Source organism: Physeter macrocephalus, chromosome 4, assembly GCF_002837175.3.
Source record: "Physeter macrocephalus isolate SW-GA chromosome 4, ASM283717v5, whole genome shotgun sequence".
Taxonomy (NCBI): Eukaryota; Metazoa; Chordata; class Mammalia; order Artiodactyla; family Physeteridae; genus Physeter; species Physeter macrocephalus.
This window is the reverse complement of record NC_041217.1, coordinates 67,747,648-67,760,099: the sequence shown is the minus strand read 5'-3', so window position 1 is coordinate 67,760,099 and position 12,452 is coordinate 67,747,648. Positions and strand designations below refer to the sequence as shown.

At 37.2% G+C, this 12,452-nt stretch overlaps 1 protein-coding gene across 3 annotated transcripts in view; it reads left to right on the top strand.

The window, feature by feature from the left end:
• Nucleotides 1-12,452, top strand: part of ATF6 (activating transcription factor 6) — a 226,606-nt gene that overhangs the window by 40,161 nt on the left and 173,993 nt on the right. For all 3 annotated transcript variants that reach the window (XM_024116831.3, XM_028488716.2, XM_028488717.2), the window contains exons 8-9: nucleotides 5,762-5,947; nucleotides 6,883-6,974. In XM_024116831.3, coding sequence (XP_023972599.1) covers nucleotides 5,762-5,947; nucleotides 6,883-6,974 — 278 coding nt within the window. The remainder of the gene's footprint in view (nucleotides 1-5,761; nucleotides 5,948-6,882; nucleotides 6,975-12,452) is intronic.

The following is a 12,452-nucleotide window of genomic DNA, read 5'->3' as shown; positions in this document are numbered from 1 at the left end:
GGAGGGGATATGGGGATATATGTATATATATAGCTGATTCAATTTGTTATACAGCAGAAAGTAATACAACATTGTAAAGCAATTATACTCCAATAAAGATGTTAAAAAAAAATGGTCCTCATCAGAAAAAAAATATCATAAAGAAAAAAAACTCCCAACTTCCAGTGTGGTCATTTAAAAAAATTATTTATTTTGTTTTATTTATTTTTGGCTGTGTTGGGTCTTTGTTGCTGTGTATGAGCTTTCTCTAGTTGCGGCGAACGGGGGCTACTCTTTGTTGCAGTGCACAGGCGTCTCATTGCAGTGGCTTCTCTTGTTGTGGAGCATGGGCTGTAGGCAAGCAGGCTTCAGTAGTAGTGGCTCGTGGGCTCAGTAGTTGTGGCTCGCAGGCTCTAGAGCGCAGGCTCAGTAGTTGTGGTGCACGGGCTTAGTTGCTACGTGGCATGTGGGATCTTCCCGGACCAGGGCTTGAACCCGTGTCGCCTGCATTGGCAGGTGGATTCTCAACCACTGCACCTCCAGGGAAGCACCCAGTGTTGTCATGTAATGACTAAATTACGATTACTCTTATATAGCTACACCAAGTATTTCTAGGGACATATGAAGCAGAGGAATCATTAACTGAAGGCACAGGAAACTGCTCTGAGGATCTTTGAAGATCCTGTGCACAGGACTAAGATTCCTGCATTCTTCAGGAGGCTCTGCCCGCAGTGTGGCTTTTCTGAGGGCATCTGGTGGATACTCTTGTCTTTGCCTCTCTACCAGTTGTTCTTTCTTTTCACTCAGAAGATAGGATTGGATAGGGCAGCTTGGACCTACAATGTAGTAGGGATTTTGTTTGTTATCCTTTCTCACTCTGGAAATCATACTACGTGCCACAAGGCATTCTTCATTCAGAAGTAAAAGAGAGAGAGAGAAAGGAAAACTTCGGGGTGAAAATTATCTACTTGACTCTGCCAATTTAATGGCTCCTGTTACCAGTAATGAAGAGTCTTTATTTAACTTTTAATGAGTAGGAACTAGTTATACCACACACACACACACACACACACACACACACACAACTTAATAGAGAGTAAAATAAAATTTTGGCTTTCTGTCATAAGATTTGAGAAAAGTAGATGTAGTATAAGTAAGAATTTTGTTTCTCTGTTTTAAATAATTTTATGAGAAAAAAAGGAGTGTAGTTAAGATTCTTAAGAGAAATCAAATTAAAAATTTTAATTTATTTGAGTATTTAAGGTTGCCATAAATTAAATTTGCCATTGATTTTTGCTGTACATCTTTTTTAGGATGTATTTATAATAAGTATATTTACTATGATACACAATAATATAATAATTATGTAAATTAAAAGAAGTATTTAAGAAAATTTACTCCTTTGCCTTTTAAATCAATTTCAAATAAACAAAGTTTATTTCTTTTTTTTATTTAATTGAAAAAAATTTTGTTTGATATGATGAAGAGGTTAATCAGTGACAGTTTCTGCTTCATACGTCAGTTTAGAGGGAAAGATTCAGCAAAATGAGAATTAGAACTGACAGATGTGCAGTAAGCCAGTGATTGATTCACCTGTATGTTATCAGTACTTGATCTCTCTTGAGCTTGTGTGTGATGTTAGAATGTATTTCTTAGCAGTTAAATATTTTATATTAATATCTTTAATTTATAGCCATTCAGGACTTTGAAGCTCATTTCTTAGCAACATCACAGAATCAAGGGTCTAAATAGTCTTATTTTATTTGTAAGAAGAACATATCTTATAGTGTTTATCAGTCAGTAACTTAAAATTAAAAAACATAATGGAAAGAGACTTAGAATTTTGACTCTTAAACTGAGCCAGCCTTCAAAAAGTACTTGTCCATTTGTGAAAGTTCCCCTTTTATGAGATTCTTTCTTACAGTCAAATAAATGTTTGTTTGATAGTGAAACACCATATTTTATAGTGCAGTGTCACTAAAGGGAGAATATTTTGCTGCCGTGGAGTTTTTTCTTTTTCCAAGGCACAATGCTTGGTGGAAGAGTTGTCTGAAGGCAGGATGACCAGAAGCAGTGACTGGCTAGCTGTTCACTCAGTTTAGTCATGTTGAATCTTCTCATATGCCCATAAGGGAGATGTGTCAATTGATTAATGGGCCAGGGTATTGATTTTATGTTTGCAGACTGCTAATAGAGGAGAGGAAGCTTCTATTCAAGCAGTTCTGTAAGCCTTCAGTTTCAAACAGGTACATAATTAAAGTAATCATTACAGCTCACTGAGTTTAGAGTTCCATACTGTGATGCAAGACTTCCTGTTTGGTATTTAAAAGCAGTGTGGAGCTGTTGTGTCAGAAGTACTGGCCTTGGAATCAACTGTCTTAAGTTCTAGCCTTGGCTCTTCTACTCTCTAACAGTATCAAATGATAAGGCTTATTTTAAAGAATCTTGAAAACTGTAAAAATTTCAAAAAGAGGAGATTAATTAAATGTATTATGGAACATCAAGATAATTGAAATACTATGCTGCCATTCTCATGGCATGTCAAAGATGATCATGATACACTGTATGTTAAAAAATCAGTTTACAAAACAGTTATTATAGTGTAATCCTTTTTTTCTTTTTTTTTTTTTGCGGTGCACGGGCCTCTCACTGCTGTGGCCTCTCCCGTTGCGGAGCACAGGCTCCGGACACGCAGGCTCAGTGGCCATGGCTCACGGGCCCATCCGCTTTGCGGCATGTGGGATCTTCCCGGACCGGGGCACGAGCCGGCGTCCCCTGCACCGGCAGGCGGACTCCCAACCACTGCGCCACCAGGGAAGCCCCTTTTTTTCTTATAAAATATCATTCCCCATCAAAAGACCAAACAGTATGTGTGTGTTTAATCTGAAAATTATGTTTTTTTGCCTAGAATATACAGAATAATTTAAATATTATTTATTTAGATAGCTGAAGATAGCTTGCTGAAATGTAAAGTTGGAACTCTGTGTTTGGTGATTCCTGTTGGATTTTTTTTTTTTTTTTTTTTTTTTTTTGTGGTATGCGGGCCTCCCTCTGCTGCGGCCTCTCCCGTTGCGGAGCACAGGCTCCGGACGCGCAGACTCAGCGGCCATGGCTCACGGGCCCAGCCGCTCCGTGGCATGTGGGATGTGGGATCCTCCCAGACCGGGGCGCGAACCCGGTTCCCCTGCATTGGCAGGCGGACGCGCAACCACTGCGCCACCAGGGAAGCCCTCCTGTTGGATTTTATATATTTTTACTGTATTTGTCCTTTGTATTTATTGGTAATATTGAGTACTGCATTTTCAGAGCTATTGTATCTTTTTCTATGGGAAGAAATGAATATTTGGCCACAGGTGGTTTTCATTTTTTTAGTATGAGGCATGTGCATTGACAGCCTTTGAAACTTTATGCTGTATAATATGCAGGTGCTTTTATTGTTTACAGAAATCCCTAATCCTTGTTTGAAATTTATTAAATGGTGTGCCATCTGTAAGCCTTCCCAAATTCCATACATTAATTAGCCTTTAAAGTAAGGTTACCTTTTATCTAACTTTTAGTATAAACTCTTCCATCTGGGTACCTTCTCGTTTATGTGTTTGTTCAGCGTTCTGTGTACTTAAGCGTTCTGTGTACTTAAGCACTCTAGTATTAATTATGGACACTGGCATTCTAAGTAACAATGAAGATCACTGAGAGTAACAGTAGTTTGAACAAAGTGACATTGTCCAGAGAATAGTTTGAAATTGATGAATAATCAATCCATCGTGGCTTTGCCACCTCTGTGTGTGTGTGTGTGTGTGTGTGTGTGTGTGTTTAGCATTATTGAAGAGTGGGATAGTTATTCCACAGGGAAACTTTGTAAATTTGGTAGATGGTTATATAAGTCAGCATTCTTATGAAGTTTCAGTTAAAAAAGAAAAAAAAAAGGAAAAAATACTCTTCTTGACATCTCATATAATGTTTCTTTTCCTTGTGGATTCTGATTGCTTGGTTGGCTTTAGTATACCTCTGTTTCTAGCAAATGTAGTATGGGGTGGGAATTGTGTTGTTATTTCAAAAGAAATCAGTATTAAATTATTTAATTTTATTTAGCAGTCTGAGTAAGCATTATTAAACACCCACAGTAAAATGTTTATTTTTTTAAAGTCCTTTACAAAACAGAGAACTCAGTAATTCAGTCATCTGTATTCTTACAATAATAAATTTAATATTATTTGGTGTTTTTATGGACTTTTGCTACCTCACCATCTCTCCCAAATAAATTAGACTAAAATTAAAACAAATAGGTTCCACACCGTAGTTTAGAAAATATGACAAAAATAATTTTGCTCAGTAAGTTTTGATTATGGTAGCTATGGTGGGTCATATTACATGGTTTTGGTTTCCAGGGTATAAAATCTAGGTGGAGAGAGAGAGAGTCAACATTTTTGAAACAGTTGAGACCATTAGAGTGGTCAGGTGTATCTTCCAAATTATAAGGGCATAAGAAATTCAGACCATATAAAAACTCCGAGTGGTTTATCATAGTTAGAGTTTGGACGGTCCTTAATATTAGCTTAGTAGAGGAGACAGCATTCCAAATTGGAACAAACAGTATGAATAAAGGAATGAGTTAGGTGTGTATGAATATCATGGAGTAGCCTTAAATGTTAAGATTGGAGGGTGTGGTGTGAATAGTTGTGGGGTTAGAGAAGTAGGGGGTGGTCACATTATGGAAGATCTTGAAAGCAAAGGTGGGTAGCTAGAATGCATGACTAGCTTGCTTTTGCAATGGAATAGCAAGATTAAAATGTTTTTAGGGGAAGGAAGTTTTGTTTTGTTTTGTTTTGTTTTGCGGTACACGGGCCTCTCACTGCTGTGGCCTCTCCCGTTGCGGAGCACAGGCTCCGGAAGCGCAGGCTCAGCGGCCATGGCTCACGGGCCCAGCTGCTTTGCGGCATGTGGGATCTCCCCGGACTGGGGCACGAACCCATATCCCCTGCATCGGCAGGCGGACTCTCAACCACTGTGCCACCAGGGAAGCCCTAGGGGAAGGAAGTTATCTTAGAAATGGTAGACAGAAGGAGCCTGAAGCCAATGAAAGTAGCTAGGAGGCTATTGTAGTAGTCTAGAGATGAGTTAATGAGTGCCTGCATTAGGAGAATGGCAGTGGAGATAGAAAGGAATGATTGAGAGACACTTTCACTGGAAGAAACTTGGTCATTAGTATATCCTCAATACATATTTAGTGAGTTACTGGGAGGTTGAGAGAGGGAGTAAATTTAGACAATGAAAGAAAAATAGGTTTCTGGTCACATCTTCCATTATATCCTGAGCGATACTTACCACTGATATAAAATGAATAGATTTTTAAAAAATAGAGGGAGATAATGAGTTCAGTTTGCACATAGTGAATTTCAAGTGATGGTAACTCTACCAGTAGAAGTGGCCTTATAGGTAATTGGATATATGGTTCTGAAAAATAGTCAATTAATTCAGGGCCTGCGATATAGATTAAAGGTGTATGTATATATACATACATATATACGTAGTGTTTCTAAAGGGAAAATTGGAAGATCAATAAATAAGCCTTAGAAAACACCAGAAGAAAACATTTAGCAGGTTTTAGAAGGCCTTATTTAATCATTTGATTTCAATTTACTTAGTTTGAGTAATATTTTTTAAAACAACCAGTAACCTGTGTTTTGAACAATTTGTTTAAAGATAATTGTAAAAATCAGTATATTCTTAACTGATCTGATCCTAAAATCCAAATATTTTGATTCACTGTAATTTTTCCTAGGTTGCTGTGCTAAGGAGACAGCAACGTATGATAAAAAATCGAGAGTCAGCTTGTCAGTCCCGCAAGAAGAAGAAAGAATACATGCTAGGGTTAGAGGCAAGGTTAAAGGCTGCCCTTCTGGAGAATGAGAAGCTGAAGAAAGAGAACGGATCCCTGAAGCGGCAGCTGGATGAAGTTGTATCAGAGGTGAGTGATGGTGGTGATGGAGCCAGGATAATGGGTTAAAGTGTTCTTTTTTTCTGATAAATCAATTGGAAATTTTACATTTTTAATTAAATTGTGTAAAATAATAGTACTAGGAAAAGGCAGGCACAATAAACCCCAAAACATTTGTAGTAAGGATAAAGTATTGGAAAGAGGAGGTTTTGAATTGTACCTCACAAGCTGTATACAAAAGTTGTCTTCTTTTCTTCTTTCCTGGGTTTCTCCTCACTTACTACCCATAGCACTCTCTTGGTTTTTTTTGACTAAATGAATCACATTGAGGCTCCTAAATAGTCCCACTAGGTCTTCCTTTTTAAAAAAGAAAACAATACAAAATAAAAAAATTGTTAATGTTTTCTTGGTCTACATGACCACTGTTATGTTTTCTATTTTGTTGCCATGCTGGTCCCAGCAAGGTTAATCTTCTCCTCAGTTCTGTTGATGAAATCTTCTGCTTTCAGGATTTCCTACTACAGTGCTGTCCTGAACCAAATTGATGCCTCTGCCTACTGAGTGGGGCTTCTTATATTGCTCTTTCTATCTTTCCCTGAGCATATGGGAATATTCCATTATGTTACTGAAAGCAATGATTTAATAGGGAGACAAACCACAGAAGTATCTTAGGATTCTTTGAAGATCCATAAAATTATAAAAAGTGTTGAATTCTTTCCTTTTGCAGAGGATGCCTCTGCAACAGGGTGGCTGCTATGTTTTTCCTCTCCTGCTACTCTCCTTTTCTCTCTCTCTGGAAGGTTCTGCTCTAGTCTTTTGAAAAGTACTATTTCCTCACATTTGCATTTTGTTTTTTTGTTTAAGTATTCACATAACTGGTGAAGAGGAGAGTTGTTGTCTTAGATGTTGCTTTTTGTGAGATTGATGTGTAGTTCAGTTGTATTTAATATGGTCCTTTTCTTTAGAACCAGAGGCTTAAAGTTCCCAGTCCGAAGCGAAGAGCTATCTGTGTGATGATAGTTCTGGCATTTGTAATACTGAACTATGGACCCATGAGGTAAGTGTATAGATAATTATTTTGGATACTAATGCTAAAAATTTAAATTCTTGTTATTTATTGTTCTAGCTCTAGTCATAAGCTAGGGAAAAATGGATTTGTTTTGTTCTTCTCAAAGACAAGAAGGGAGAAGAAAGATTGGTTCCTTCTCCTTGTTCTTCACCTAGGTCTGGCAGAAAGTTCATGTTTTTTAATGAAGAAAGCCTTAAGTTATTCAACAGATCACTGATGAAGCAGAATAATGAACTGATTAAGATCATGGGCATTGAAATTAGACTGCCTGAGTTCAAATCCTATCTCCTCCACTTAGTAACTTTGTTATCTTAGGCAAGTTACTTAATCCCACTATGCCTCAGTTACTTACTTTTAAAATGTGTTTATAAGAATAATATTACCTACCTCAGTACTATGATACTTGAGTATCAGAGATTATAAGGCACTTGGGTGGCTTCCCCCCAGCTATAAAATAAGTAGGTAGAGCAATAATTCTCAGTTTCTTCTTTAGTCGATTTGGAATGTGAATCAGTATAAATATTTTAAGCATCTAGCTGAACTTGGTTCAGGTTTTCAGTTAAATCACAACTAAGAAATGCTGCATTTGTGTTGGAGTCATAGAATACTAGAATTCAAAGGGATCTTAGAAATCATCTTTTTCAGACTCCCCCTAACCATGGCACACTCAACACATGAACAAAATCAGCATCCTAGGTGTTGGGGAGTCAAGAGTAGTTAGACAGGGGCCGTGCCTTTAAAGATCTTATGATCCAGCTGGAGGAGAGACATGTGAAAGGATGACTACAGGATAATGTGATGAATGTCATAACATCAGTATGAACAAAGTACTAAAAGAATATAAATGAGAATATGGATTCCTTGAGGAGAAGGTTCATGTCATATTGATAGATGCTCAAAACATTTTTTTGTTGAATGACAGAATGGTAAGGGACATCCCATAGAGGAAGCTGAATCTTGAAGTGTGATGACAGTTTGCCAGGTGGAAAGTATGGGAAAGGCATGCCAAGCAGAGGGAGCAGCATGATAAAAGGCACGATTATGAAATGGCCTGTGACATCTTCAGAAAAAAAATGAAAAATTCAGTGCATTTTTATATATGTGGGAGTGCATATGTGGAAATATGGCTAGCAGTATAAGTGGGGGCCAGATAATGAAGGGCCTTGTAGGCTGCTATATACAGTGCTACTATAAACCAGGCATTCCTGAGTTTTTAGGCAGAGGGTAACATAATCAGTTTTGTGTCTTAGGAAGATGACTCTGAGGGTAGTATTGAGAATGGATTGGATAGAGGAGCACCTATGGGCAGAGACAGCATTAGGAGGCTTTTGGTGTATTTAAGGTAATAGATGAGAGCCTGAACTTAGACTATGGTGATGGAAAGGATGGACTGTCTCAGGGCACATCTCTGAGATAGACTCTGTGGGATTTGCTGACGAATACAATGTGGAACATGAGGAAGAAAAGAGAGAAATTAAACATAATTCCAAAATTTCTATCTTGAGGGGCTGAATGGTGATGATGTAATATGAGGTAGCCAACATAGAAAGATGAATAGTTTTATGATGGAAGACAATGGTTTTTAATAGTAGTATGGGAAATTTGAGATAGTGACTAGATATTGGGAATTACCATGATAGATAGGTAGATAGACAGACAAACAGAGATGTTAGTGGAATAGCTGAGATTATCCAAGGAGAAAAATAGAGGAGGAAGGGTAATAAGAATCTGAGGGAATCAGCGTGAGCAGTAGATTGACTCAGGAAAAGAAACTTAGAGTGAATAGGGTTGGGGACAGAATGAGAAGAGAATGGTTTTCTGAAGCTAAGGATGAAAAGAGTTTCAAGAGGGGCTTGAGCAGTGATATCACATGCTGAGGGCTTGAGAGAGGCAGAAAGCTGAGACAGGAACATTGAATTTGGTAATTAGCAGGTCAGTAGTAATCTTGGAGAGCAGATTTATTAGGGATCGGAGCGAAATCTATATTAAAATTAGTTGAAAACTGAAAGTTATAAGTTGAATAATCTCTTTTTTATTAATACAACTTTTTATTATGAAGATTTTCAAACAGAGAAATTAGAGAAAAATAGTATAATGAACCCCCTTTTTCATATGTTTGATGGCCAAACTAGGTCACTCCCATTTTATTCCTATGTAGTTGGTTTCTAAAAAATAAAATATGGATCTCATATTGGACTTTTGTTACTGTTTGGTGTTAGCACAATTCCCCAGAGCATTTGATATCTCATCATGGAGCCCCAGAGACATATCTACTTTTTAATTAGTTCACTAAGACGACGCAGTGAAAAGAAGTCATAATTCTGAGTTGACTTACTTTTGAAAGTTCACACTATATTAGACAAGTTACATAGAATATGCTGAAGAGATACCTGGAGTAAGCATTTGAATTATTAAAAAATTATTTTACTACTTTATTCATTATTTACTCTTGACATTTTACCCATATTTTTCATATTAAGATTATTTTGTCATTTTAATTTTTGTGCTTGAGGACTGGGACTTCTTTATTCATGAAGATCTATCTCTTGATTAATAAAGGAAAAAAGAGACATGCTAATCAAAACTTTGTCATCCTGACTTAGGAACTTGAATATAATTAAATTCCTTGAATAAAGTGAATTGGATTACTGTGGAGTGAATATAGAGTCACCAACAGCTCTCAAAATGAAACATTTTATACTGGGACCCTCAGTACCAGAGGGGGCTTCATGGGTTTAGGCCATTTGTTAGAACTTCTCCAGCTACACTCATTTCTTCCTTTCAAAGTCTCTTTTATAAAATGACTTTTTCCACTGACTTTCCTCTGTGACTTTTGCCACAGCCATTGAGGACAACAGAGCCATAGGTTTCAATTATTATCTTATATTTAAATACCAGTTTTTAAAGGTGACCATTAGTAGTTATACCCTGAAGATTCTAACTTTTATCATTACAGAGACTGCTACTTTTCCTTTTCCTTTTGAATGCTCTTTGGACTACCTGGGACCCCAGGGCTCTACACCTTGAGAACTGCTGCCATAATTAATTTAACCATTTTCCTATTAATGGGCATTTAAATTATTTCCATACACACACACACACACACACGGTATTGTTTACATACATGGAGTCTGTATTGTGTGTTTGTGTGGAGAGAGAGAGAGTAGTAGACTGGAGTTAGAAGGCATGAATATCTGAAATTGTAATAGATTTTGCCAAATTGCCTTCCAAAAAGACTGTCCCAGTTTACACTCCCACCAGCAAGTGAAAGGAAGATCCATTTCTCTATACCTTTCCTAACATGGATATTGTGTTTTTTAATATTTACCTATCTTCTGGATTAAAAATGTTATCTTAACATTTTTGCAGCCACACTGGCCTCCTTGCTCTTCCTCAAACACGCTAATGATGTTCCTGCTTCAGTTTCTTCACATTTATTATTCCTACTGCCTGGAATGCTCTTCCTCCAGTGGCCTTCCTTCAAGTGTTAGTTCAAATTCCACCTCAGTGAGACTGTCCTGGACTGCCTTCTCTAAATTGCCACCCCTGCTCCTGCCACCACACTTCCTATTCTCTTTTTTCTTTTACTTTTCTCCATAGTACCTCTTGTCTTCTAGTATACTATATAATTTACTTATTTATTTTCTTTATTTCCTTGCAGAGATTTTCATCTCTTTTTTTGTTTTACAGTGCTTAGAACAGTGCCTGGCACATAGTGGTCTCTCAATAAATATTTGTGATATGAATGAATATGTTCCCCCCTACCCCCACTCCCCATTAGTAGTAAGTTATTTTTTGATAAGTCTTTAGCTAGTTGTATTTCTCTTTTAAAAGGATTGCTTGTAATCTTGACCAAAAAATCTTTTGGTATGAGTTGCTGTAAACCTACTTGCATATATTAAATATGTATCTAGTGTTTATTGACAAGTAACCTGCTTGCCATACTCTGCATATATTTACTAATTCCTATTTTTGTATGTTTATGTACACCATTCCTAAACTGAAAGAACTTCCTTCTGTCTTTCAACTTATGTGTTTTAGTCTCTCCCCACTGACATTCTTGATATTGCTTTATTCAACTGCTTCTCACCAGTTATCAGTTTGTTACATTTTCTTCCACTTGTTGAAGTTGTGCTTTGTGCTGTTATTGTTCCTTATGCATATTTTGTCACAGGTATAAGGTCTTAGATCATGTTGTCTAGTTCTTTAATTTTGTCCTGTAGAGACAAGACAGTGTTCATCCCAGAGGAGATACACAGTTATGTGTTTTCATTTGCTATTTCTCAAAAGCTGTGTGCTTTTTGTTCCTCGTTTCTTGTCTAGGCTATATGAGGTACTCATTATTTATTCAGTCAGACATACAGCAAATATTTTTAGAGGACTATTGTTTGCCAGGTACTGAACAAGGAGCCAGGAACGCAAACATGAATAAAAGTCTAGTAAGAGAAGCACATATGTAAACAACTGTAGTATGAAAAAGAATTATGTAGATGTTGTATAAAGGTAGGGGCATATTCTTTTCTTTTAAAATATATATATATTTAAAAATATTTATTTGGTTGCACCGGGTCTTAGTTGCAGCAGGCGGGCTCCTTAGTTGTGGCACGTGGGCTCCTTCGTTGTGGTATGTGAACTCTTAGTTGTGGTATGCATGTGGGATCTAGTTCCCTGGCTAGGGATCGAACCCAGACCCACTGCATTGGGAACGCAGAGTCTTATCCACTGCACCACCAGGGAATTCCCAATAGGGGCATATTGTTGAAGGAACATCAGTGACTCTGATGATGGTAGTCACAGAGGCTTTATGGAGTAGCATTTGATGAACAAATAAAGAGAATGGAATTATGCTGCAGGAAGTGAGGATGGTATTGGGGACGTCTTGCTGTCACAGAGGCTTTATGGAGTAGCATTTGATGAACGAATAAAGAGAATGGAATTATGCTGCAGGAAGTGAGGATGGTATCGGGGACGTCTTGCTGTGAAAGCCGTCATAAGTATAAAAGCAAGAGATTTGAAAGCATTAAAAGAAAAAGCATAAGAGATTTGAAAAATCAGACAGGAACAAAAAATTTTTAATGAATTAATGATCTTCACTGCTGCTGAGGTGATGGGTGTATCACGGGTTGGGTCTTATTTCCATGAGCAAGTAGATTGATCCATTATGGATGGAGGAGATAATGGTCTCAATTTATTAATAAAGGTTTGTGTTTAAAAAAATTAGATGGACAGTACACAAAGAATTAAGAATGGGAGAAAGTTTAAATACTTGAAAATACTGAGCAACAACCTAAGGAAATCTGTGTCTGTCTCTGTGTGAAGGCTTTAGGAAAAGAAAGCCAAGAAGTAGTGGGAATATTAGGAACTGTTCAGATTTTGAAAACATGTTAAAAGGCTTAGATTGAAGAAAAGCAACAAAGAGAAGAGCTGGAAGGAATGAAGAAATATCAAGATGTCTTAACAAGTTGG